This window comes from Seriola dumerili, unplaced genomic scaffold (assembly GCF_002260705.1).
Source record: "Seriola dumerili isolate Sdu_G_001 unplaced genomic scaffold, Sdu_1.0 BDQW01000002.1, whole genome shotgun sequence".
Classification (NCBI taxonomy): Eukaryota; Metazoa; Chordata; class Actinopteri; order Carangiformes; family Carangidae; genus Seriola; species Seriola dumerili.
In genome coordinates, this window is record NW_019174257.1 from 3,800,637 (window position 1) to 3,826,185 (window position 25,549).

Genomic DNA, 25,549 nt, shown 5'->3' on the forward strand with positions numbered 1-25,549 from the left:
GACTCTTTTCATCATATTGCAACCTTGAAACCTAAAATTAGAAATTTATCTTGAGAAAAACAGCAGTAGCACTCACAACTCCAAATCCTGAGTAGGAAACTGCATCGGGTGCACGGTCGTAGCTGAGTAAACAAGGTAAAGGAGATGCCGGCACTCACACTTCAATAGTATTTTATTTTAATATGGGGCATACAAGACTATTAAAGTGTGAGTGCTGGCATCTCCTTTACTGAGAAAATTTCTTGTTTATAAAAAGCAAAACATAATAGGCCACTTCTACAGAAATGTTAATAGACCAAGTGTACAGTGGCTGACTTGAAATACTGCTTTGCTTTAGCTTTGCTGTTGAAAAACTCATTTGCGATTAAGAGGAAGTACCCTGCCTTTGAGAGGAGGGGTGACTTTCTCGTCTTTTTGAAACGGGGAGAAATTTGTTGAAGCCTTTTTGCCTTGAATTATTTTTTATATTTGTGTGTCTTGACAATTTTCTTTCTTTAATCCTTCTGTAATATAATTTTGTATACTCTTAAAGAATCTTAAAATGTAGACTGGGGACTGATGTGATCATATAACTTTAGGATTTTTAATGGATATTTGAAAACAGATTCATAAATGTTCTGACTCTATGAGAACTGCCAGATGTTTTTTTTCCTCCACATGAGAAACTTGTGAGGTGAGAAAGATGTGTCTAGTTCCATATTGTCTTTTGAACAAAGTCATGTCAAATACCAGGTTGTGGAAGTCCACTTGGACACCAAGTCTATTCTGACAAACACATTACTGTAATTACTTTAAGGAAGACAGATGATGCACATGGGTTCAAATTAAATCTTGAGAAAAGCAAGCAAACAAAAGAAAAGAATCAACATTCAGTGCTGGATCCTCAGTCAGTATGTATTGAAGTCCTTACATATTACAGGTAGAATATACAGTACATGTATATTGGTTTACAGACAGGCAATATAAAATGGGCTAAAATTACCGAAGGATACAAAGAACAGCATTTACAAAAGCTTATTTAATGATTCAAGTACCTCTAACTTTATACTTCAGTTCTCTGGAGAATTCAAAAACATCTGTACAAAATGTACAATAATTGTATCCCATGTTGCATTGGCCAAAGGTTTCCTCTGAAACAGATATTTTATCTTGCTATATACTGTAAATGCAAAAGAGAAGTGAAGATTGTACAGTTTTATAAGAGTATGACGAAGAAAATAACATCATACAGTACAGTGCATAACTTCTATATGAAATTTGCAGAATTAATTTCTGAGTTCAACATTTCAGTGAAGGCAGCTGATACCGTCTAAATTAGGTCTTAAAATGTTTCTTTAACAGCTCAACACATGAAATGACAGTGGCTTTACAACTCAGGCCACATATCTTTACAGAAATACCAGACTGTGCAATTTCCTCTGAAAAACAAAACGAAACAAAACAACTATGAATGGTATTTTGGTATCCTTTCACTGTATTATAGGTCCTTCATTTCCTAATTATTTCTTAGTAATTTCTAAGGAAGCTACCAGAAAAACTGGGTAAACATAGGGTGGCTTTTATTGTGAAGCAGTCACAGTATATTTGTCACCAACATTTGTTTTTTTTTTTTGTTTTTTGTTTTTTGTTTTTTAAATCAAAAATACATCTACAAAACAAGACAGTCATTCTCAGCATTTTTTAGTCAACTGACTATTTTTCACTTTAGCAAGAGAGTAATGAAATGAGTGGGAGCAGCCACCATGAGCTCTTAGATGAACAGTTGCTGTAGTATTAAAATGCACTTTCTGTTACCACGGTAACCACAGGTGTTGCCAAATCAACAAGGACTGAACCTTAAGGTTTCCAGTATAAAATAAACATTTACTTGTGTCTAGATGGAACGGTTCTTTCAAGGAAAATCCTACATTCATTTTAATTATTAACAAATCACACAGTTTCTTCCAGGAAAACTCAGTGGAAATTCTTACAAAATCATGAACCTGTAAAAATAAAGTGTTGCCGACAATTCTAAAATAAATGGGAATAAAATGTCCACCTATATTCTATAGGTCCAGACTGATGCACAGTTCTTAACTTGAGACTGAATCTACAAATTCACAGTCCCCTCAGACGACTGAAGCTATTTCAGATACACAGAATGGAGAAGCTGAAGGGCTGATTGCCACACTGAGACATACCACAGGTACTGAGGTGGTGACAACATGGGAAATTAAAATCATTCAGAGGGAAATCTCAAGCATTAAAAAAAAAAAAAAAAACATTAAAGACGCATCAATAATATGTTTACTTCCATAAATCACTGTACATTGTTCAACACGTCAAAGTCTTACCATCAAAATTGGTAAACATCAGTGGCGATTTAAGACAAACAGATTTGTGCAAATAAGTAAAAGCATATTGCCATGTATACGCTGCTGAGAGTTCATAAAACAAGATAGAACAAAAACGATGCCTATGCTCATAAAGAGAATCCTACGAAAAGAGGAAGCACTTAAAAATTGAAAAGGAGTATTTAACAGTCTGTCATGCACTAACCTCTCTTTACAACGGACGCAGCACACTTCTTTTTTTCTTTAAATACTGAAAAAAAAAAAGTGTGACGTGAAAGATTAAACTCAGTCAAAATAACTGACGGCCTTCTTGGTAGCTTTACATTCAGACTGATTTCAATTATTGTTTGATTTTTTTTTTTTATTACTCTGTAAATCCTTTCAAAGGCTTCAACACTGTACCATTCACTTATTGTAATAGGTCCTACTGAGCACAGTTTAAAAAAAATGTTACAAAAGAATTTTCCATTCACAGAAGTTCCCCTTCACCCGAGTGAAGTGCTTGAACTTTTAAACAAGGGCTGTAATCATAGCTGCATGTCAAATTAATCTGATGAAAGGGAGCTTCAGCCACGTTAGATATGGTGGCATGTGTCCCAGCTGTGGTGGCACTAACCAGCTTTAATGCAGATGTTTCTAAACGATGTTGGAGGAAAAATGACCTGGTGACTTTCCAGGTGGAGGCAGACATCGTTACTTTGCCTCTCGGTTTGAGCAGGCAGTGTCAGTGCTAGTGGACGGTGTTTCTGGAGTGTCAGGGTCGCTGCGGGTCGTACTGCTGGTAGCGGTTCAGCTTGTCCGGGTCGTTGGAGGCCATGTGGGTGAAGTCCTGGAAAATGTCCTGGTAGGTTTCATCTCCTGCAAGAACGACGAGGACACAAGACATGAGCAATGACAAAAATAGAAAGAAGGCCGCCAAGAGCTGTGGTTCCCAACATTTGTTACAGTAATAAAGTAATAACAGTAACCATGTACGGTATTACAACAGTGTAAGAAATGACCTCAAACTCTCCTGCTGTGGCACAGGAGCATAACACACGGAGACAACAGTGTATGATAACAATGTATCATTTAATAACATTAGCATGATTTTTTTGAAGTTTTCTGCAAATGCTCTAATAAACTATGAGTCAGCAGACAATTCCTATAGTGAAACTCCCTTTAAGTTTCCCTTCTGAAGAATTCGATGTTCTGCACAAGGGCTCTCCAACCACAGCCTGAGCCCATCTCGCTACCCACTACACCACCCTGCTGCAAATAATTGCAATAGAATATTACAAGAGTCAAGAAATCTAGTCTCTCTTGACCAAATTCATCTAAGCCTCATCATGCAGGTGCAGAGCAGGATAAAATATCAAGTGTTTTGCAGAGTGAAGGGTTTATGCACAGTGACAGTGTCATCAGAACAAGAATGAAAAAAAGAAAAAGTCAGCCATACCTGTCAGAGTGTCAGCGTGGCTCGAAATATGAAACAGATCAACACAGAGCCAGAGAAAAGACGGGAAAGAACAGAGGAAGCAAAAGGCAAATGTTTGTGAAAAACAGCCAGAAAGCCTTTTCAGCAACTGGAAATTGAATCAGAAAGAAAAGACAAGCCCACAGAGAATAGTTTTTGTCAACAACTGTATTGTGTTTAAAGTGCAGGAGTTTATGTACAAAAATACAGTTGTGTTGGCCTCAGCACCCCAAAGAAAACAGAAGAACAGAAGAAAGGCACAAACTCTGGGGAGGAGAGTGAGAAAAGAAAAGCAAAATACAGAACCGAGAGGGTGAATTTACAGAGCGACGTGGATGAGAGCAATAAAGAAGAGTGTAGCGGTTCTCAACCTGTTTGAGTTGTTGTGTTTAAAATTTCCCTTTTTGGGTTTTTAAGCAATTTTTAGAAGTAAGCAGGAAACAAATATTGATTTAAGAAAAACATATTTATGAAAATAACAAATGAATTATCATTATGTTTAAAAATATATATACCTTTCCCCCCCAGATTCCATAAATCAATGTTTAAACAACCACAAAAATCACAGAGCACCCCCCAGGTTGAGAACCACTTCTCTGCACTGCTTCTACATACTCAATCAAGTAGAAACACTTGAGTCGAGGGAACTGTAATTTTAATAAAAAAAAAGGGGGGAGGCAGGATTGATGAGGTCAGTTCTCCCTCACATTCATCACCCCTGAACATCCCATCATTCATCAGCTGATTGGAGGCGCTGATGAAGAGGCCCTCAGGTATCAAAGAGGACACGGAGCTGATGCTGGCGCAAGGCGAATCCTCTCACAAAGCGAAACGACGGGAGGATCATTCAGTGACTGGAAGCACATACTTCAAACTCTACTCTGCTCCTTCTGCTAAAGACGAGCCTTCTTCTGTTCCTCTCATGATCACTGCTAAGCGTGTCCGCTGTTGACCTTTCAGGCAACGACCGCTAGCAAAAGTTTCTGTATCATTCTCTATCAACAACTATTGCACATGCTAAAAAAAATAAGAAGAAGAATTTCTTGTCATAGGTCCAAAACATTCCTGTCTCATTTTTAAAAAGTGAAAAATCACCACAGAGGATATTCCACTTTTTAAAAAAGCAGCATTCAGGCTAATAACGGTCAGGCTACCTACAGCAGCACATCTAGCCCTCAATCTAACATGCTTTATGATTTTTTGGACAAATGGATGACAATTCGGAGTATATCCTCATCCTCATGTCATCAACACACATAAATGCATGAGTCCCTTTTCCTTACAATCTAAGAACATGGTAGAAACCCCTCAGTATCTACTCTAAAGGACATAAAAACTTTGTCTGCAATCACAACACAGTCAGCAATCCCTATTCTAACAAGCCAGCGCATCTCCAGACAAGTCAGCAATTAAAGACATGACATATTGTTTTGCGCTGCTCCATCAATGTGAATCAGCAGAAATGACCATTGAATCAAAGTGCTTTGGTGCCCTTCAATGATTTGGGGCTGCATGGTGCGGAGATGTGGGATGAAACTGGGGTACGCTTGGATCTTTTTTTTTTTCTCCATTCACTATCAATAAAACTCTGAGCCTCACACTCATCTCTGGACACATTCTTAGTGAATATCTACTTCACTTTTCTGTAAAGCTCACATATGATTAAGATAAATATAAGCTAGTACTAGCAGGTGATAAAAAGCTATACATGGTTACATGTGGACATTTTTCTAGACTATTGCACTTGTTGCTTGACGATATACCATCCTCTGATGGTTTGTCTATATCTGAGTACAAATCCACTAACATTCGAGACGATCAATGCAATGGCACTAAAAGGCCCTTCGTCTTACAATTCTGGATTTCCCATTATCATGGGCAAGCACACTTAACCGACTAATAACCAAGACACAATATTGTCAAAACAGGAAGTAAATACATCACAATCAAAACAAGAAAAGCAAGGATGTGTCCCTCATGGCATTCACCTCTGTGCAACCAGAGTTACTCTCAACTCTGCTTATTCTGTCAGACTATAAAGAAATGTATGTATGCACATCATTTACAACATGTACACTATGTATACTTATTATACGGTTCCTAGAATTATCTTTATAAAAGAAAACTGTTGTAAAATAGACTTCTTTTTTCTGACCACAAGCAAGATGCATCATGTTTGGACAACAAACACTTCAAATAAGTAAACAGGCCTTGAAAATTGTTAAGACTTCAAATGGGAACCTTACAGTCACGGAAAAAGGTACAATAGTTGCATAAGCATCAATAGGAATGTGCATAAATGACTTCTTTAAGATGAAACTTGGCGGTTTATACACACACATTAAGCCTCTCCAGACTGTTCAGATAATAAAAAATGTCATTCAAAAGTCACAATTATTGCCAGATAGTGAAAACTGCCTTCACTTTGAGGTCTGAGTGTCACTGGATACTGGTGGCAGTTACTGGGTAGCTAGTTTTTTGCAGATACTGTGATTGATAGCAGAGACACAATACTAATTGAAAGACACAGAGTATTTTAGCCCCAAAAAAAACACATTTCCCATTATTTACTATAAATCATTGAAAACCTCTAAAACAGAGGGAATCAACAAAAGTAACATAGTTTACACTTAAAAGGGAGGAAGTACAGACTATCTAGTAAAAAGTGACACTGTTTCTTTTAATTTTGTGCTATCAATAATTCTACATCAGTAACAGTCACTTAACTGAAAAAGTGGATGTTCCACTTTGGAACAAAACTCTTCAGTAATGTCCAGAGTCGATGGCTTTAACCCTGTCACATTAACACAGTCTAGCACCTGATGCTATACCAGACAAAGGTGCAGTTCTCCCAGCACCTGGCGGGAACTGGGAGGTTAAAGTAGAGGTTGCATTTAGAGTTACAGCAAGACACAGGAGCACAACTGAGACAGAGTTGGATTCAGTTCACTCTCATCAATCATTACAGTCAGTGGTTCAAATATCACCTAACCTGGAGGTCTCTTAATAAAGAAGATATCTCCATTTTATAATCAAACCACTGAGAATGAATTGTGTGGGGATTTAGGCCATCCTCTTGTTATTCTGCTGTTTTTAAGTCAACTGACCCCAACTCTGAAACGTGGGCTTTACATTTCCTCTGGGGAGCCTGGTTTTACAGTATGTGGCTCCTGTGTTTGGACGAGAGTGGACAGTTTAATTAAGTTTCGTCCAGCTGCAGGCTAATAAACTCCTGCATGCACTTCCTGTACTGCATTTCGGTGGGGCTGTTGGTGTTATATTGACCTGACTGGCTGTAGGGCCCCTCTGCCTCTCGCATCTCCTCGTTCATCTTCGCCAGTCGCAACCTAGGGAGCAAGTAAAGAAACAGGGAGTCTCAGATCTACAGAAATATAGTGTCAGTGATCAAACGCTTACTTTTTCTTTTCCTGAAGCTCATTTCTCAGACATGCCAGATATATTGTCCGTTCTTATACATACAGTATATTATACATATATTATATATAATATACATCCTCAGTTCTGGCTGGCAAATGAAAGCCTGTTATCAATTTCTGATTACCATTATAAGTACAGGAGGTACTCTGGCTTTTTTCTACCTCTATTCTGATTGAGTGGTGACATCTTGTGGCCAAAAAAGCTGCCACTCCATTGTTACTGCAGACACATGCTGGGTGAGGTTTTGACAGAAGCATCTCGGCTCTTTCAGCTTGTAATAAAACCACCAAAAGTATAATGTATTCTTGTATTTGAACAGCTGTGTATAGTTTTAATAATGTAAAGTGAGTTAGTCATTACTGGCCATGTTTGCTCTGAATCTGGGTCTTGTTTTATCCTGTCAGGATTTATTTAGTGACGCTGAAAAGTTCACTGTAAATTCACTCTCAACTAAAAGTTAATTTAAAATGCCTGATGTATAATTAACCAAGCTTTTTTTCCAGCATTTCATTGGGCTTACTTTCCACTTTTAGGAGTGTTAAAATAAAAAAAATAAAATAAATAAAAAACTGTCTGTGGTCAGTGCTGTTGTTGTCTGGGTTTCACAGTGCTGAGACAACTCTCCCAGCATAAAATAGAGACAATTATAAATAATAATAATGATAATAGAGATGACACTTACAGCGTGACAATATCTGCGTTGGCCGCCTCCACCGCTATGGCCAGGGGTGTTTTCTCGTCAATGTCTGCAGCATTTTGATTTGCTCCTCTTTTTAAGAACAAACACACTTGCCTGAAACAGAGATCAAACACAATCTGAGTTATATGACGCTCTTCAATATACCCAATCAAGATTCTCTGTGTAACAGGTGTAGTGGTGATGGCAGGAAGATGTGGAAACAAACCCTGTGTGTCCCAGCATGGTGGCGTGGTGGAGGGGTCCCCGACCCTGAGTGTCCTGCTGATTCACATTAGCTGCATTTTGAAGCAAAAACTCACAGGTGACCAGTGAACCCTGAAATTAAACGTTGATATGACACACTGGATTATTATCATCAAGTGACAAAGCACATTAAGCAATACAATGTCATTTCGATTTTTTTTTTTTTTTTTTAATGTTCACACGAGCAATATACACTGTTTGCACAGGCCTTCATCACATCATCCATCTCTGCACTTTTAGCAATAATGTGCTCGACAATGCTGAGGTTGTGTGGTGTGTACTTTAGTCTTACTCAGTGTTATCATTTCGAGACTTGTTATGTTACACTGAAAATTATTTGGCTGAAATACATTCATCAATACACTGATGTGGTTTTACATCCTACACATGCAACACTTTGACTGAGTCTGACAGTAAATGGTACCAAACTGACTAGATAATCTGTTGCCATACTTACCCCCTGCACTGCCATGATAAGCGGCGTCCTCTTGTCGTCCTCCGTGTTGACCCAGTTGACCTCGGCTCCGTGGGCCAGTGCCTCTGCCATGTCTGGCAGGCTGCGGGCACATGAAGCCCAGTAAAGCTGCAGACCTGGGCTGTACTCCTTGGGCTCATAGAAAACCATCTCCTTACAGGGCGACGGAGGAGGCAGCGTGGCAGGCATGGGCATGGGCGGAGACTCAGCAGCATCTGAGAAATGGGAGGCAAGATATGTCTTTAGAAGGTGAACATAAACATAAACTTTCAACAAAAGTTTATGTTTTCCAAAGCGAGAATTTGATTTTTTTTCTAGAACTTAATTTTTTATATTCAACTAAGACAACACAACATGCAACTTTACACCAGGAACATTATTTCACAACAACAAATACAGTGCAGTATGTGAAATAGGGTGGGTTAACAAGTAGATGAACAACTTGTGTGTAATGCATTGGATTTCCCCACAATAGATTTTCAAACTATTTGCATAAATTCCAAACTTTTCTAGGATTGAGATCATCATTATATTCTTTTATCAGGTTTTCCAGATTTTGGCTTTAAATTACTAGAAATTGGAAAACTGGGAAAATGAGAGACTTACTTAGCTGGTCCATAACTTTCTTCTCATCTCTAACTTTCTATCTCTAACCTGTGGTTCTTCAATTTCCCATTTTTCTCTGTGCTCTTCTTCTCTCTTGTCCTCCAAACATCGCTTTGTCCCACTAATGCTTGTGCTAGATGCCGTTTAAACATGGCTATTAGATTTAGATAGGTGTGGATGTCAGTGTGCTGACAGAGGGTTTGATTTGTGTTTGTGTGTCTCACCTGCATCTGCCAGGCTGTTATTGGAGGGGGTGTTGGCCAGCATTTCCCTGCTTCCATCAGCGCTGTTTTGGATGCCACTGTCTGCACTTTTTACTGTAAGGCAAAGAGTCTGGATCACTTTTTGTGGAACAACACAATCCTCCGCACGCACATCCTCCTCATGTAGCCTTTGGGCATTTGTTTTTCTGTACCTAAAACAAAATTTCAACATCTCCTAGATAACATCTGCTCATTTCTTTTCAATAACCAGAAACAGCAGGAGGTCCTTATATTTTGTACAGTAAGTGTGCACACAAGACCCCGGCTGAAATCAACAGAAAGAGAACTGAATGACAGATCCTCACCATCACCTTATGTTTCAGGTCCCTTAGTACCAAAAATACGATGAGACAGATACAAATGCAAATACCAAACACTGACCAAAACCATGTGTGAGAGAAACACTCCCCAAACCCCACGGGAAAAACAAAACACGGTACGCTCTGCAACATGATGGGATGGTCCATTAGGAGGGTCTGGATGAGGGAGGAACAGAGGTGTAGAAGGAAGGTTGTTAGTCCACAGCCCCGAAGCAGTGAACACGAATGAAAAGAAGGGGTGGAGAAGCAAGCGAAACACTAAGCATTTAGTACTTACTGCTCCTGAGCTTGGAGGAGGTGTCAAAGTAGGAGAAGAGCGAGTCAAGCTCGTCAGGACAGAAGAGAGAGTCGCGGCGGGCCTCCAAGCCGCTGGCAACAGCTACGCAAGGGATGATGGGAGTTTGGATATTGGAGGGTGAAGGCAGTAAATTGAGTGTCAGGGGGGAGGTTTGGGGGGGGGTAGGCGGTGAGAGCAGGGGTTAGTACAGAAGCACAAAACGGCCACAAGAGGAAAGGAAAGAGAGAGAGTGTGAAAAAAGAGAAATTGAGGAAGAGGAGAGAGAGGAGAGAAGGGTGAAAGCACAGACAGTTAGACTACCAGCTCAGCTGACACCAGAGGAGACTGACTACAAGAAGCAATGGGAGGCAAAGAAGGCTTAGACATATGCTGCTCACAAAGAACACACAGTATGCCGGGTGGGTGGACACTTGTTCACAGCAGTGCAAACCATATACAAATCATATACAGCATACAATAGAAGCTTTGCCCTCCTGATGCAGTGTAATTTTGTTTTTTAAGAAGCACTAAAAATTCTGTTACTTATATGTTATAACAAACATTCAAACTGAAAATGGTTTAGTAAACAGGTAATTTGGGTTGCAGAAAATAAGAACCATTTTGTTTTGGAGGATTAGAGAAAATGATTAAACCAAGAGTCAAAAACTAACCCAATAGCCAAGCTTCCATCAACTGATTTTTAATAACTCGATTCTCAAAATACTAATTTTCAAACATTGCAGCTTGTTGGAGTTGGCGACCCATCCAGCTAAAATCCAGTACGCTGTCTGGTCTAAATGAGTTTTGTTGCGAAATAGATCGTGTATATTGTTTGAAAACACAAGGGTGTGTTTTACATTTATTTTTATGCTGACCTGTCTGTCCGGAGACATTTGAACCAGGTCGGAGTTTGGGGGTAGGCGGAGGCGGTCTTGGGGGCAGATGCTCAGAGCTACTGCTCAGCCTCTTCTCCTGTTTGCTCAGAGTGACCACTTTGTTGCGAAGCTCCTCGTCTGACGGCCGGCGTACAAACCGGCGGTCCACGTATTTGGCTTTGATGTAGGCCTCTACCTCATGTCTGGTAGAAACAAGAAGCATAGATGGTAGATTTTTACTACCATTTCTCTACTCCATCCAGGCACAGTTTGATACAGACGGTGTACACCAGCAGCAGACTGGGAGTTTAATGTATCCAGATTGAATCAAACTCATATATATTAAGACAGTATTACCTATATTCTATTGTATTCTTTTATAAAAATTGGAAAGTCTCCTTCACAATGTCAGAAACACAAAAAGTTCTTAATACAAAAGAACAAATCCAGTGAGAAATTAATCAAAAGAGAGGAAAATATTCGTACACATATGAATCTATTTTCTTTTGTTCTGAAAATACCAACATATATCTTGTAGGACTGTACCTCGGGTCTCCTGGCTGTGGTTTTCTGGCTCCTAACTCCTCTCGCCGAGCCTCATAGATCTCGTTGATCACTTTGTTTCCCAATTCACACATCAACTGTGAAAAAAAAAACAGCGAAAGATTTGTCAACACAGCTGGATAATCAGCCAGGCAGTAGACACATAACTAAGTTACACATGCTAAATGGATCAGACAGTGGTTGTCCAGCATCAGAAAACAGTTAAAGAGAAATTAAATCTGTGCAATAAAAAGATATTAAAAGTTAGTAAGAAAGAACTTCATAAAAGAAAAGACTTTCAGTTTGAGCTGAACAGTTCAGGTACATTGTTTATGTACATCAGCTCTTCCTGACTGACCTTAAGCAGTTCTGGTTCCCATGTATCCAAAGTCAGAGACCGAACCTTAGAGAAATGCACGCCAAGACTCCTGCGCATGAAAAAAAAACCAAATACTTTTAATTGTAAGTGGGCCACAGGGTTAAATGCCGTAAAGTCAATACTTTTCATCATACAAGTGTAGTTAAGGTTTTAGCCACAAGGTGGAGGTCATCATATTTACAGATTTAGCAGAACTGATAATGAAAAACCCTGTGAAAAATTGACTAATTTATGGGATTATTATTTGTATAATCCTTTAAAGTTAAATGAATAATTTAATAATTTTTCAACCCACCCTGGTTTGGAAATCACAATACAAATCCTACAAAAGTAATCCGATTGACTTTTTTAGGTTGTAGTGAGAAAGTTAAGCCTGATTCCCGTGTGATTTTTGCTTTACATGGAAAACATGAGGTCTGACCTGCACACTTATTGGGCCTGAATAATAATTAAATATTTTACCCTGCTAAGTAATTAAACATTGTCACAACATCCCAAGCAGACTGGGTGTTCACATCAGTGTGTTTACATTTCAAAAATCCCATAAGACCAGAACATTTTGTACATATACTGTGATGGAAAACATTTTCCATAACTAAAGCGAACAAAATGAACTTAAAATGAACTCTAATCCTGCAAAGTGATAAATAAATAAACATTAGTTCCTTGAGCTTATTAGTTACTCTGAGTTTCTCCTCTCTAGAAACACTTCAATGTATAAGTTGTTTATTTAAGAATTGGCTGACTTTGTGTTTTCATTTGTGATTTTGCTTTTAATCTGATATTCTATTTATCTACATCTTCCACATCAGTTTATTATTGCAGGTCCTACTACTAATTTTTGTATCCTTAACTGTTTGTGAAAAGGCATGTAATAGGAATTTGCTCGATAAAACACAGTACTTTACCTGTGAATGCCAGAACACTGTATACAGAGGGTGATGCCCAGATTGATGCTGGCCCAGCGGGGGTCCGGCTGGCCACAGTCGCAGCAACAGGCATTGCCCGGGATGGCCAGGACCTTCTGCAGGGCGCTCTCTCCTTTGAGTGATCTCTCCTTTGGCTCCCCACCGGAGTCCAGACTCCCTGTTGATGTGGACGACTTCCTGTCCAGCTTCTAACATGAGAGAGATGGGAGATGTACACAGTCATCCAAAAGAGGAAGTGATGATTTATTAAGTAGGGACAGGATGAAAGGAAACTTTGGGAAGGAATCCTTTTGTGATAATTTTGAGAAGCAAACATTTACAGGATACTAAAGGGAAAATGACTTAACAGAAATTTAAGCATAGCAAGTCAGTGTTATATACATAAATATATATTAATGCATGTTTCAATACTAGATTATATGACATAGGAACAAATAAATCATAAAAAAAAAAAAAAAAAACTTTCTTTGTTTTCCCTAAGCTTCTCCTGCGTGGAATACTCTTTTATTTTACTAGCACTGTGGTGAATAGGTTTGACGTTTATCTCGTATGTGATGTATTTGTCTATATGAATCATTTCAACCATCGAATCAGTCTGACTGTGTCTGGTTTTTACCTCGCCATCATCTCCCTTGTCGCGGAAGGCGGTGGCAATGCTGTTCTGGACGGCTTTGATCCAGGCCTGTCGCAGCTTCTCTGAGTCTGCCTGCATCATACAGCTCCTGTTGGGACAGAGAGACATCACACCACTGCTGTCTGCCCAATGTGTGTCTATGTGTGTGCATGTGGAAGGGGTTGGATACACTAGCACACCACCTTATTTTTTAACATATTGCTGTGCTCATTAGACTGATAGAGAGCAATACTTCGGTGACTCAAACTTACTTGGTGGGCGACACCACTTCGAAACAGAAGCGACGCTCTATGTCTTCACAGTGTTTGACTGTACATAGCCTAAGGTCCTCTACCACCACTGTAGGGTTGTCCTGAGGGAACAAAACAGCCACTTTGGTTAAACACAATGCACAAACACCACTGAAGGACTTTCCACTTTTCCAAAGATTTTCCACATAACATGGTAAACGTGCTGCTTTTTTAAATTTTGCTATTGATCCCTTGTAGTATTTAAAACAGACCTGCTGAAAAAACAAGGACACAGTCCACATCTAATCAAACAGCTGTTACATGTTTGTCTAACTTTGGTAAATATATAATGGGTCACTGTGTTTATCCTCTGCTGTGAGGGCACAGAGAAATTGCAAAAATTGTAGCGTTCCCAGCCTGAGAGAAAGGGCCATTACTGAATAAACTAGCTAAATGTAATATTTCCTTTGCCTACTTGCCAGTGCAGAGAGTGTCTAACCCAGCTACAAGCTGGTTTCTGTCCAACTGCTGTTAAAATGTAGCAAAAATAACATTTTTCCTTGGTAATAAAATACTACACACAATCCTTTCGTCAGTGCTACACATCTATGTTAAATGTACGTTAACTTAAATGTTTATAAATAGCTCAGAATGTGACTTGAGCTGCACAATGGCTCAATGGCTACATCTTACGTAACAGTTACACACAGAAACACATCTTCACATACAGCTGCGGTTTGTCCTACACCAAACGTTCGTTTTGAATTGGCTGCTACTGCTCTAAAGAGAGGCTACGGCATCCTGTTAAAAATACATGGAGGGATATTTGTGCTGGAAGTCAAACACATGCATATTTGATCGTGGTTGGTGTTCAGGGAGTCACTTGACATACCTTAAATTTCTTCTGGTACACTAGCTGATTGTTTTGGATGGAGAACCAACGTCTGAAAGGAGATCATGAGTTTATTAAAGACCAAAAAAACAAAGTCACATGCAGTTACCAGTGACGCTCCTATAAATCACACAATTTGACATACTTTGATATCCAGAGAGAATCGATGAGTAGATGAAACGGTTCAAGAGGTGTGAGAGTGTGTGAGCTCATGTTAGAACAGAATGTATTTAAACACAGTAAACTATGGTATTCTAAAAACCTATATGTGCAGTTTGGAAAACAACAGTGTGTTAATTCAATTATTTCTTCGGAATAAAATTATGAAAGGAACAGCAATATCTATGTGAATTTATGAATATGAATACAACCTGAGTTATATGGGTCAACTTGAAAAGACAAAGGTGAGAGGGTGAATTGAGTGACATGAAATGCATTAAAATTTTCATTCAATTTGTCCACTCAGGCATTACCTCTTGTAATGCCTGAGTGGACAAATTGAATGAAAATTCAATTCAATTCAATTGAATGAAAATTTTGTTACTCAATTATATTCCTGCAGTCATTATAAAAATAAAAAAAACCTTCTCTAAACATGTCTTAAAGCACTTGCTGAGGCATTAAAATGTAAAACACCTTTCATATCTCAGTTCTAAATTTTGATGACAGTGCTTGCCCTCTTTAATCTATTATCAGCCCACACCAGCTATTCTTTGTCATTAAATTGAATTTAATGTATTCATAAAATTGCTAATTGAAGTGCGTCTGCTGTACCTATTCCATGTCTTGAAGGCGTTGCTGGCCCTCTTAAACAGATAACCCTCCATGGCGATGCCGTTGTCTGCGTCCACATTGTACTCCAGCTTGGTGTCGTCATGCGAGAAATCCTGAAAAAAAGATGGAAAGGAAGGAAAAGAACACAAACAATCACCGTGTTAAAATATTTTTTCTCCCACATTATCCTCGTAGATCTTTTGATGCTAATGATTTTCTCTGAGGTGACAAATGTGGACTAGTAGTTTCACTAATAAGTACTAAATGACCTTGTGCAGAGCAGCACAGCCACTGCTCACACTGACCAGAATAATGTTTCACACCATGAACCAGAAAAGACAGAAACAACAGCCTTATGCTTACAGAGTAATAATCTATTCCAACCAATTTATTGCCTGAGAGTCAAGGTTTAATGGGTATGTAACAAAATAGTGGAAGACCTCTAATGTGGAGTTGCACCCCACTTCTTCAAGATTTGCCTCAAGGTTTGAAACGTTTTAGTTTGTCCACCCGTCTGTCTCTGAAGTGAAGATCCAAATGTAAGGGAACATAAAGGCCAGGAATGACCAGATAATACATCGCCAGCAACAAGTACAGTATATACAACATTGTTTTTGTTTGTGTACAAAACAACAAACCAAAAAAAAACAAAAAAACAATCAAATAAACTAAGTAAATGGTTAAATGTCTAATTCCCTCCCCATTACTGCTACACCTGGACAAAAACAAACAATCTTTAAATGAAGATTCTACATTAAATATTCCTGCAGGTATTCAGCTAGATTAGTGAATTAGTTATTGTCCTCCAAAGAGTAAAAGCTGCCAAGCTGAGCTTTCATGCATCCTTTCTCTCACTGACTGTGCTGTAACTCAATCTGCTGTGTTGTCATGGGCCTGTCCCTATAGCCAGTCTATCTTTAACTACCTGAGCTGCTGCCACACTTTCCTAACACCCTCCCAGCTTTCTCAGTTTCAAGTGACACTGAATACCATGATGCTCGTGTGTGTGTGTGTGTGTGTCCTTGTGGAGTCAAGTTACAGTGTCATCATCTCCACAACCAATTACAACTAAATATCTAAGTCTGTTACTGTATCGAGCTGGAGAATCATCTTCTAAAAGAATCCAAACTATGTTTCTGACTCAGGCTGGACTGATTCATCTTGACCCTCATGAAGCCGATGAGAGTTAGTGCTCTGATCAAAAATGTTCACCTCAAGAATTAAACGAAAAAACAAAACAAACCTTTAGAACAGCATTTATACAGTGGAAGTTAAACATTCCTCTGCCTGCCACTTCACATCACTGATACGTAGTGACCTTCTTTTTGTCAGTTCTTAAGTATAAGTTTAAGAGGAACTTTAGTAATTATATGGCAAAATCAACAGGAAGCAAATGGCTGATGGATTCAAATGACTTGCAAAAATGCAATAACTTTTATGTTGTGACCAAAACACTGAAAATACTACAAATAAATAAATTCTTATGACAGACAAACCCCAGTATAGCTAACTCAGTAAGTCAAACACATCAACATTGATAACTGTGAGTGCTGAGTGGAAATGACCTCAGTCATTCCGCAGGCAGTGACTCCTGTCTCCTGTTTACTTCCTGGAAAGCAGCCATGCTAAACATGCACATAGAGTGGAAATATCAGGACTCCAATGGGTCTAATTTTATACTTTATATCTATCTATTATTTTATATTTATTACATCTTTCTTTTTGGCATTTGATAAATTGTTTTCAAATAGTTTTTACTGTCACACTTGTTCTGTCTTATCAGCATGTCAGTCATCTGTAAAGTACTCTGAATTGCATGAATCTGTAGGAAAGGGGCTACATAAATAGAGTTTGATCAATTCATTGATAGTGCATGACAGATGACGGTACAGTGTCCATTTGTGCATGCATGTTCCCACTCATTGCTGGTGTAAATGTAGCCTGAGCGAAAGCTTAACAAGTTAAACCCCTCTTTCCTATGATGCCATGGTGTAATCAGATGGATGCACACTCACTCACACACACACAAATAACATTTTCCTGCATGACATTCACTGGGACAGGGGAGGTTATTTTGGGTGCACAAGGCGAACAAAATGTTTGTGTATTAAGCTTCTGAACAGAAAGATGATGGAAAGATTCCATTTCAGGAATTCAACAGATGACCTTTTCCTAAAGGTGGGACAAAAGTACTGCAACGTGTAGAAAAATAACGGCCTTCAGATTCATCTAGGGCCAGGGAAATCATGACAGTAACACTGACCTCTTTGATCCATGTGTGCGTTCACTCACACATGTTCAAACACAAATGCAAACATTTTATGACCCACAATCCCTACGGCCAAAGAATGAAAGACAAAGTGATGCTGTCATGTGAAAACCACCCTGGTTCTTTTGTTTCAACTATGGCTTGAAAAATTTCTGTGACCACTTAGGCCTGGGAAATAATTTTCAACTCCGTTTCATATATTTAAAATCAGGTAGCGGTCAAGCTACAAGCAAGGCTGCTGTTCTTAGTTTATGAAACATTTTAGAGACACAAGGTTTTCGTCTGACAACAGAGATACGTTCATTTATTATCCAAACAGCCAAAACAGGACAGTCGACTGCACAGCAACAAACCACTCACTAACAACAAACCAGCAACCTGAGTTCACTGTAGTGGACACTGGCACCAACGATGAGGCATCAAAATGCATGCTGCATAATCAAGACACATCAAGACTTATGCACTCTACAGATACAGATGCAAACATAAACACAAACACTGCAATGCAGTCTCTGAGCATGAGCAGGAAAGGAATGGAAAGGAGAGGAGAGGAGATGAAAGACAGGGACAGGTAGGGCTACAAAACGGAAGTCAGATGGAAATCGATGCGATGACTCTACGTACGGAGGTCGACCTCCAAGCACAAAAGTTGCGGCAGTCTGGCAAAGAGTCGAGCTCAGTCACCTCCTAAAACGTCACACAAAGCAAGAGAACGACACACAGAAAAGAAATATGTATTTCCTTACGCTAACACAAAGGAATTTCACATATCACAGATATGCCAAAATAAAAAAAATCAAGCACACAGAAGAGACGTACTCACACTAAAGAAGCAGAAACATAAACACAGACTATTACTATAAATAGCAATGGGCACAGAGACACTGTCGCATGCATTGACATACAAACATTCTTACTCAGTGCCTCTTAGTTGCACTCACCAGATACCACACATAGTGGAAACGGCTGAAAATCTTCATTTTTATGGAGTGTGTGCCAAGTTGTGTGTGTGTGCGAATGTTTCCCTGTGAGGCTGATGAATCTTTTCTATCTCAAAGTCGACCTGTGTAGCATCTCAATGACAGTCTGCCACTATAAGCAGCATGACTTGTCTCTCACCTCCTCCTCTACTGTGGCTCCGTGTGTGTCTATCAAAACTTTCGTCACAGGTTTGGCTGCTCCTCCTCCTAAGGCCTCATGCTCTAAAGTGAAGCTCGTGTGTGTGTGTGTGTGTGTGTGTGTGTGTGTTGTGGTGTGACTGTTGGGTTAGAATAATTAAGTATACTGTGCAGAGGAGCTCAGGCATCAAACATTTATACTGACCTCAGTTTAACACTCAGCTTTTCCCTTCCCTCTTTTATCTCCATCGTATGTGTGTTACTGAAGTAACCAATCATTTAACCACACTGAATGTCTGTAATTTTCAGCCTTTTAGTATGTATGGCTGTTAAGGGACTTTTTCTCACAGAAAAACAATAAGACCACTTTAAAACCACAGTTGTTTCAACTCCAATGACTTGCCTTTTATTTCTTTATGAGATAAGACAGAAAAATCTTTAAGTCAGCAGCCCATCACTCTCTCCCATAGCAACACTGTGACTCTGTCATGCTCCATGGTCACAGCGCTGCTGCTGAATAATGCACACAGGCAGGCAGGAAGCATACTAAACACAACCTCAGGACCCTCTTCAACTCCCGTGAGGATGGGAGGTTTCATCAATACAATGACTGTGGAAGGGTTTATGTGCAAGCACAAGTAAAGTGGAGGTTTTAGTAAAGGTTTTAGTGTCCAATGGCATACAACACATAATGACATATAATGACACATAATAAAATGATGCGGGGCTGATATGGTCACTCAATCAATAACAACAATTCATCAGTTCCTTTACACAACTAACTAACTCCCAGAACTCACATTCTGGCTCAGACTGAAGTATAACAGAAACACTCTCTACCCAGTGGAGTTTCACAACACCAGTAAGTAATGGGGACAGCCCCACAAGTAAACAACCTGCGTCACCGACAAAACTACAAAGGCAAGAGGAGGCTTCAGAGACGTGTAGAAGTGTGTTATGTTAATGTTGGTGCACATTACCCTAATCCCTGAGGCTGATACAGATCATTAGATCAGTTTATACTAAATATAGTTGATTAAAATAGCATTCTAGGTTCTATTGCAAGTGGAAAATCAGCATGATGGATTGAAGAACCCGTAAGGCCACAGATGTCAAAGTTGCCTTGGGGAATACTGCGGGCCAAATATCACATTGAATAACATTTGTGCACTTTGCAACCTGCAGCACTTGAAAATTATGGGATAAGTAATACATTAGCGTTGTGCTGTAAAGTACAGGATATATACCATATATTGCTTTTCCACTGCACTTGTACTGATAACTATAGGCATGTTTCACTTTATTCACCTCGAAACCTTTGCAAGATACTAAAAAGAAATGTGATAAAGGCCACTACCAAAAACATTTCAGTTGTTTTGGCATGTGTGAACAGCTGAACCCAACTGAGCATAAAACAAGCAACATGAGTTCAGTGTGGAAAGCCATGTGCAATATGGCATAATGGTATCAAAACAGACAGACTTAATTCAATTAATCAAACTGAGGTTGACTTAAGCATACACAAGGACACGTGACAAATAAAAATCTGTTAAATGGCATCTTATCATTGCATATTTCCAGTTTAATTTATGATGAACCAGCTCACTTGTCTTCCTACAAAAGATGAGAGCTGCAGAAGTGGAGTCTGAGCAGAAAGCAAAGAGTACAGTATCTATCCAACCATGCAGACATGTCACAGGATCAACAGTGAGGGAAAAAAAGGAAGAGTAACACAGCTTACCTGCAAAGCAGCCTGAAGTGAGCAATAGAAGAAGAGAGGAGACAAAAAGGGCAGAAGTAGAAGAAAAGAAGACACAGTTGGTTAGGAATGTCTGTGTACAAACAGCTAGACAAGAGAGAGCAGTGGGAGCAAGACAACATAAAAATAGCATCAAAGTAAATTGAGGGAGGGGAGGTGGAGGGTAGGTGCTCAAGGACAAGCGGAAGCTGGCACACGTACCATCAATGACCGAGCAAGAGGGAAGAGAGAGATAGAGGACAGGACACACAAAATATATAGGGGGAGGAGATGGGGGAAAAAAAAAAAGAAAACGACAGAAGGTACATAAAAAGAAAGACGTCAGAAGAAGAACTACTTGCACACAGTTAGTGACTGAAACGAATATCACTGGAAAGGCAGACAAATTAACAGAAGCCCAGCAGACAACAGCTGGGTAAAGGACTGGCAGATGTTGTCTGGAGTTAATGATGTTAAGCTAAGGGCAATTTACCACCACTACATATTGTAACATAACAATCCTGCTTAACTTTTATACTAGGGAGGGTTCATGAAGCTCCCAAAAGATCAGTGTCCAAGATTAATAGAAGCTTATGACAAAATGGCTCATATATACCTAGGACATATTTGTGAAATTAAAACTGTATGGGGCAAAAAACACATTTCTTCTATTGCCTGTTTGTAATTTCTTAACAAAACCTCTGGTGTGCCCACATGGAAGACAATTTACTAAAAAGTGTGACTCAGTGGGGATATTATGGTTGGCAGAGGTGCTGGACAGAGAAGGCAGCATGCTGAAACACAATCTTGTTTGTTTGGAAATGGGTTTCCGCCAGCTGTCAATAATGCATGGGCGTGTGGCTGAGATCATCCATAAGGATTACCTTACACCTGAGGGCAGAGTACTACCTCCATTCACTTAAATAACAAAGTAAATGGCTGAAATCAGTCGTTTCAATATATGAATGTCCCCTAGGGCAAATTATTTGCAATATTGTTTCAATTGGAAATAATTGAATTTTAACATGCTAACAAATTGAGAACTTGAGCATGGAGCATTTTAGCATTCAGAGGGAGTTCGGAGCAGATGAGCAGTGGTGGCGGTGCAGGAGGTTGTGATCAGGGGGATAACAGCACCTGGCTGTGGGGTAAAAGTCCTGTAAGATCCCAGCAGAGTGCTGTAGATTTACTTTTAATGGGAGGAGGCATAAGTGCAATAAGAAAGGCTTTGTGACCAAAAGCAAGAGGATCTAATAGCCATAAAGTTACTACACACACACATGAGAAGCCCAGGCTCAGTGTAGCTTTGCCATGTTGATCACACACTGAGTTAAGTATTTATTTTTCTGTGTTTTTCAGGTTGCCGGACAGGAGCAAGGACAACAAAGTGAGCGTATTTTCCATTCACAATCACCCACTTGATCATGTTATATTGTGATTTATGTGTTCAAGGTGTTTTGTACATTCGCGTTTAAAACCAAGAGAAGATGGGGCCATATTGTGTGAGTGTGTGTGTGTCTGTGCACCTTTTGCTGGATGGTGGAGTGTTTCTGTTCCATGTCTCTTTTCTCTTTGGCAGCATCTACCACCAGCTGGTCCAACTGCAAGAGACAGAACGACTGATTAGTCAAGCTTACCAAACCACCTGGTCACATACATTTCATTCAGAAACAGCATTGTCATACGTTTAAGCTTTTATTCAAGACAAAACATGTACTACTCGTTGGATTCTTTTTTTTCTTCTATTTATCTCACCATACAATTACAGAAAAGTGGACAAGAGTGGTTATCCATCTATCTATCTATCTATCTATCTATCTATCTATCTATCTATCTATCTATCTATCTGTCTTTTAAATCAAAGGTTTCTCTTTCGACCGAATTTGAAAGGTATATGTATGTGTGTGTGCACTGATGCTTCTTTATTTCCTTTTCCAATCTTGAGAGCAAAAATGATTCCAGCAAATAAACAACTTTTCCACAAGCCACACCGAGACAAGACACACTCTCTCCTCTAAACAAAATGGACTGTGCTACAGAGGCTTCATCATGTGTGAAATTGGATGGGGGGGTGATTGATTCTCCTCGTCTGCGGGAGTAACCATTGCGTGCAGAGAGGAAAAACAAAGAATCTTTTGAGCATAGGGAGAGCAACAAATTTAAAAAAAAAAAAAAAAAAGAACTTCAATGAAGTGCCGGAGGTCATAGGGTGATGCTGAAAATGTGCCAGTTTGCCTTACAGCGGTGAAATTCTACTGTGTGCCTTTTGTCTGTTGCCGCAATGTGACCTAAATCAGCACGTCTCAAGCCCAAAACACAAAAGGATCAGTATCAGATTATAGGTCAGTGATTGAGGAGGGGTTTGTAGAATTACACGTGAATAAGGGTGAGTAGAGTTCAAAGTTTCAGTCAGCAAAGCTCCTGTTAAGTGCCGAACTTCGGAGAACTGATTTATCCACCAGGCATTGATTCTTTTTACTACCGACCTACAAATCACTAATGATCCACTGGTTTCTTTTCACTGCATTTCTAATATAAAGAAAGCAATGTAGCTTGGTAACAGGTTTGTCAAGAAACTAATAATAGTTGTCACTGAACCAACCTATGGCAACATAAAGCTAAAATCATTATCATTCTCTTTGTGACCCTGTGTATGCAGTATTTGCCTTAAATTCCCTGATTTATTTAAAACTGGCATACTCAGTATCAGTTGCGTGACGCATGGCTCTGCTGAGTGAGTACACATACAAACAATTTAACAACAAAAATGAAAGAAAAAGAAATCAGTACAGAAAAGAGAAATGTGACAGTAAAGGCATATTGAACATGAGTGTTTTGCATGTTCAGTACAGATTTGACAGGCACCAGTGACCACAACTTCCAAGCTAGGGGGCAATTTCATATTAATGGGTAACAGAGAAGCCACTGTACAAAATGATACAGAGGAAGGCGGAACCAAGATTTGACTTCCTCTCTGATGTGGTAAAATGTTTTGTACTGTAGCTTTCATCAGCCAGTATTTTTAGCAAAATAACAGTCTGTTTATTAACAACAAAGTCACAGAGCTTTCTTTCACAAAATACATATGAACATAAAAACGCTACTATTTGATATATTTAGAGAGGACAGCACTGGAGAGAGCTGGATCCTTTGTTTTATTTACAGAGGAAATGGGTGGACGGCAAAGCGGCAGTCTGATAACATCAGATGGGAAATGTTTTTCCCTGTCGCACCATAACAACTAGTCCAGTCCAGTCCATGTCATCTATCCGCTTCTATCTGTATCTGTAAAGGCAGGTTTGTGTTTGTGTGTGTAGCTCTCCGCATATTTTGTGACAGTGACTCAACTTAACTTCAACATCTTATCTATGTGTAGCCCCAGCTGATTTCATCAGCGGAGACAATCGTCTCAAACGGTTCATTCAGTCTCTGTTTGTCACCTACACACCACAGAACCGCACTGAAGCCTTTCACTCAGATCTGTCATGACATGTAACTACGATGACAAGCTGCATGATTCATGAAAAAGATATTAAAGAAACCATCCCTCTGAATGCAGATATTCATTCAGCACATGTGTTCAACGCTGAGGCTCTGTGTCATGGAAAGATGCATTCAGCAGAATATCTTATATTTAAAAGCAGTCCAGCTGTTTCCAACAGCAAGGATGGAAAAAATAGCATATTTCACATGAATCATGATGTTGTCATGCAAGTATATTCAAAATGGAACTTCAGTAATCTTAGTTTTGGCTGATTGTGGGTAAATAAAACAGATGATAATATTTCTTTGTTTAATTGACTTGTCATCAGTCCTGCTGTAACTTTCTGTATCAGCTCCAGCTACATACCAGCTCAGTAACTCATTCTCAAACAACCACAGCCACAGTATTGTAAAAGTCTGGTTTTAACCTCCGGAGGAGTATAATATCTTCCTGTTTTTGTGTGACCACTATTCCTTTCATCATTGATGTTTCTAGAGGTTGCTGGGCAATTTCAATTTTCTGTCTTCTGTTCACAAGCAAAAGCAACCGCACTGATGAGATTATTGTGCAAGACCGCTTGACACCCGTATGCTCCATACTGCACATCTTTCTGACTCCAGGACAGGGTAGGAGACGAGCTCTGTTCGTCTACCGCCCACTTCTATCTTTTCTTCTCACCACCCCCAAAGTATAGAACTGATGAAAACCAAAATGTACAGAATTTTCATAAGAGGAAATAAGTGCATTTCTCCTGCACTGACATTCAGCCGGGTGCTCTGTCTTCTTCTAAAAAAAATATTTGTCAGCTTATTGACTGTGAAAGATCATCACATTTTTTTTTTACTATGGAGTGCCACCTTTTTTCCTGACTTGGTTCTGGAGAGTATATACTAGTAAACTGTTGTTGGTTTGTATTCCCACCCTTGATCATTTTCTCATTCGTTACAGGCATCAAATCATATTATCAGACCTGTTGACAGCTCCTCCACACCTCCCTGCACAGCCTCTCCACCTTCTTCAGCTTCATGATGGGGAAGAGAAAAGAAATAATCCACAATCTTCTTGTCGCTGCTTCCCACAGCTCGGCGTCTAATCTTCCTTTCCTTTCAGTCTTGTACTGCTCCAAATTCAGTGCGACAGGCTTACAATCCACACAGCACAGTTATACTCAAGTTGTTCTCAGTTTGAAACCAACCCTCTATCTCTCTTTCCCTCCCTCTTTAGGGTCTTTTTCACTTATCTCCCTTTTTTCTCACACAATCCTTGCTTTTCTTTTCTTCTGTCTTTTGAGTTGAAGCCACAAGCTTTACAGTCCATGCCTTTCCATTCTGTTTCAATCACTTTTTGCTTTGATAAGATTACATTCTGCCTCTTATTCCTTCCTAAAATGTGCTTTTGAAGTGGGTCTGTCCTCCCCCTTCTCTGTTCCCGCTACTCTTTGGTTCTTTCTGTCAACTTCTTGATAGTACCAACATCAGATGGGTCCAACTTCAGAGCATGAGGGTTAGAAACCACACTCTTTTCTCAAATCCAATTTAGAGGACCGCTGTCTGGAGTCTTCAGATCTGGCTTC

At 39.4% G+C, this 25,549-nt stretch overlaps 1 protein-coding gene across 1 annotated transcript in view; it reads right to left on the reverse strand.

Annotated features, from left to right (window-relative positions):
• Positions 1-876: 876 nt before the first annotated feature.
• The window catches only part of acap2 (ArfGAP with coiled-coil, ankyrin repeat and PH domains 2), a 51,631-nt gene continuing 26,958 nt past the window's right edge, over positions 877-25,549 (reverse strand). Inside the window, exons 9-24 of the mRNA XM_022739212.1 lie at positions 22,019-22,093; positions 15,368-15,480; positions 14,594-14,645; positions 13,723-13,823; positions 13,454-13,559; positions 12,817-13,025; positions 11,888-11,957; positions 11,533-11,627; positions 10,987-11,189; positions 10,112-10,213; positions 9,476-9,568; positions 8,628-8,860; positions 8,133-8,242; positions 7,910-8,020; positions 7,075-7,136; positions 877-3,191 (exon numbers count right to left, since the gene is read on the reverse strand). Coding sequence (XP_022594933.1) covers positions 3,088-3,191; positions 7,075-7,136; positions 7,910-8,020; positions 8,133-8,242; positions 8,628-8,860; positions 9,476-9,568; positions 10,112-10,213; positions 10,987-11,189; positions 11,533-11,627; positions 11,888-11,957; positions 12,817-13,025; positions 13,454-13,559; positions 13,723-13,823; positions 14,594-14,645; positions 15,368-15,480; positions 22,019-22,093 — 1,839 coding nt within the window. The 3' untranslated portion in view covers positions 877-3,087. The remainder of the gene's footprint in view (positions 3,192-7,074; positions 7,137-7,909; positions 8,021-8,132; positions 8,243-8,627; positions 8,861-9,475; positions 9,569-10,111; positions 10,214-10,986; positions 11,190-11,532; positions 11,628-11,887; positions 11,958-12,816; positions 13,026-13,453; positions 13,560-13,722; positions 13,824-14,593; positions 14,646-15,367; positions 15,481-22,018; positions 22,094-25,549) is intronic.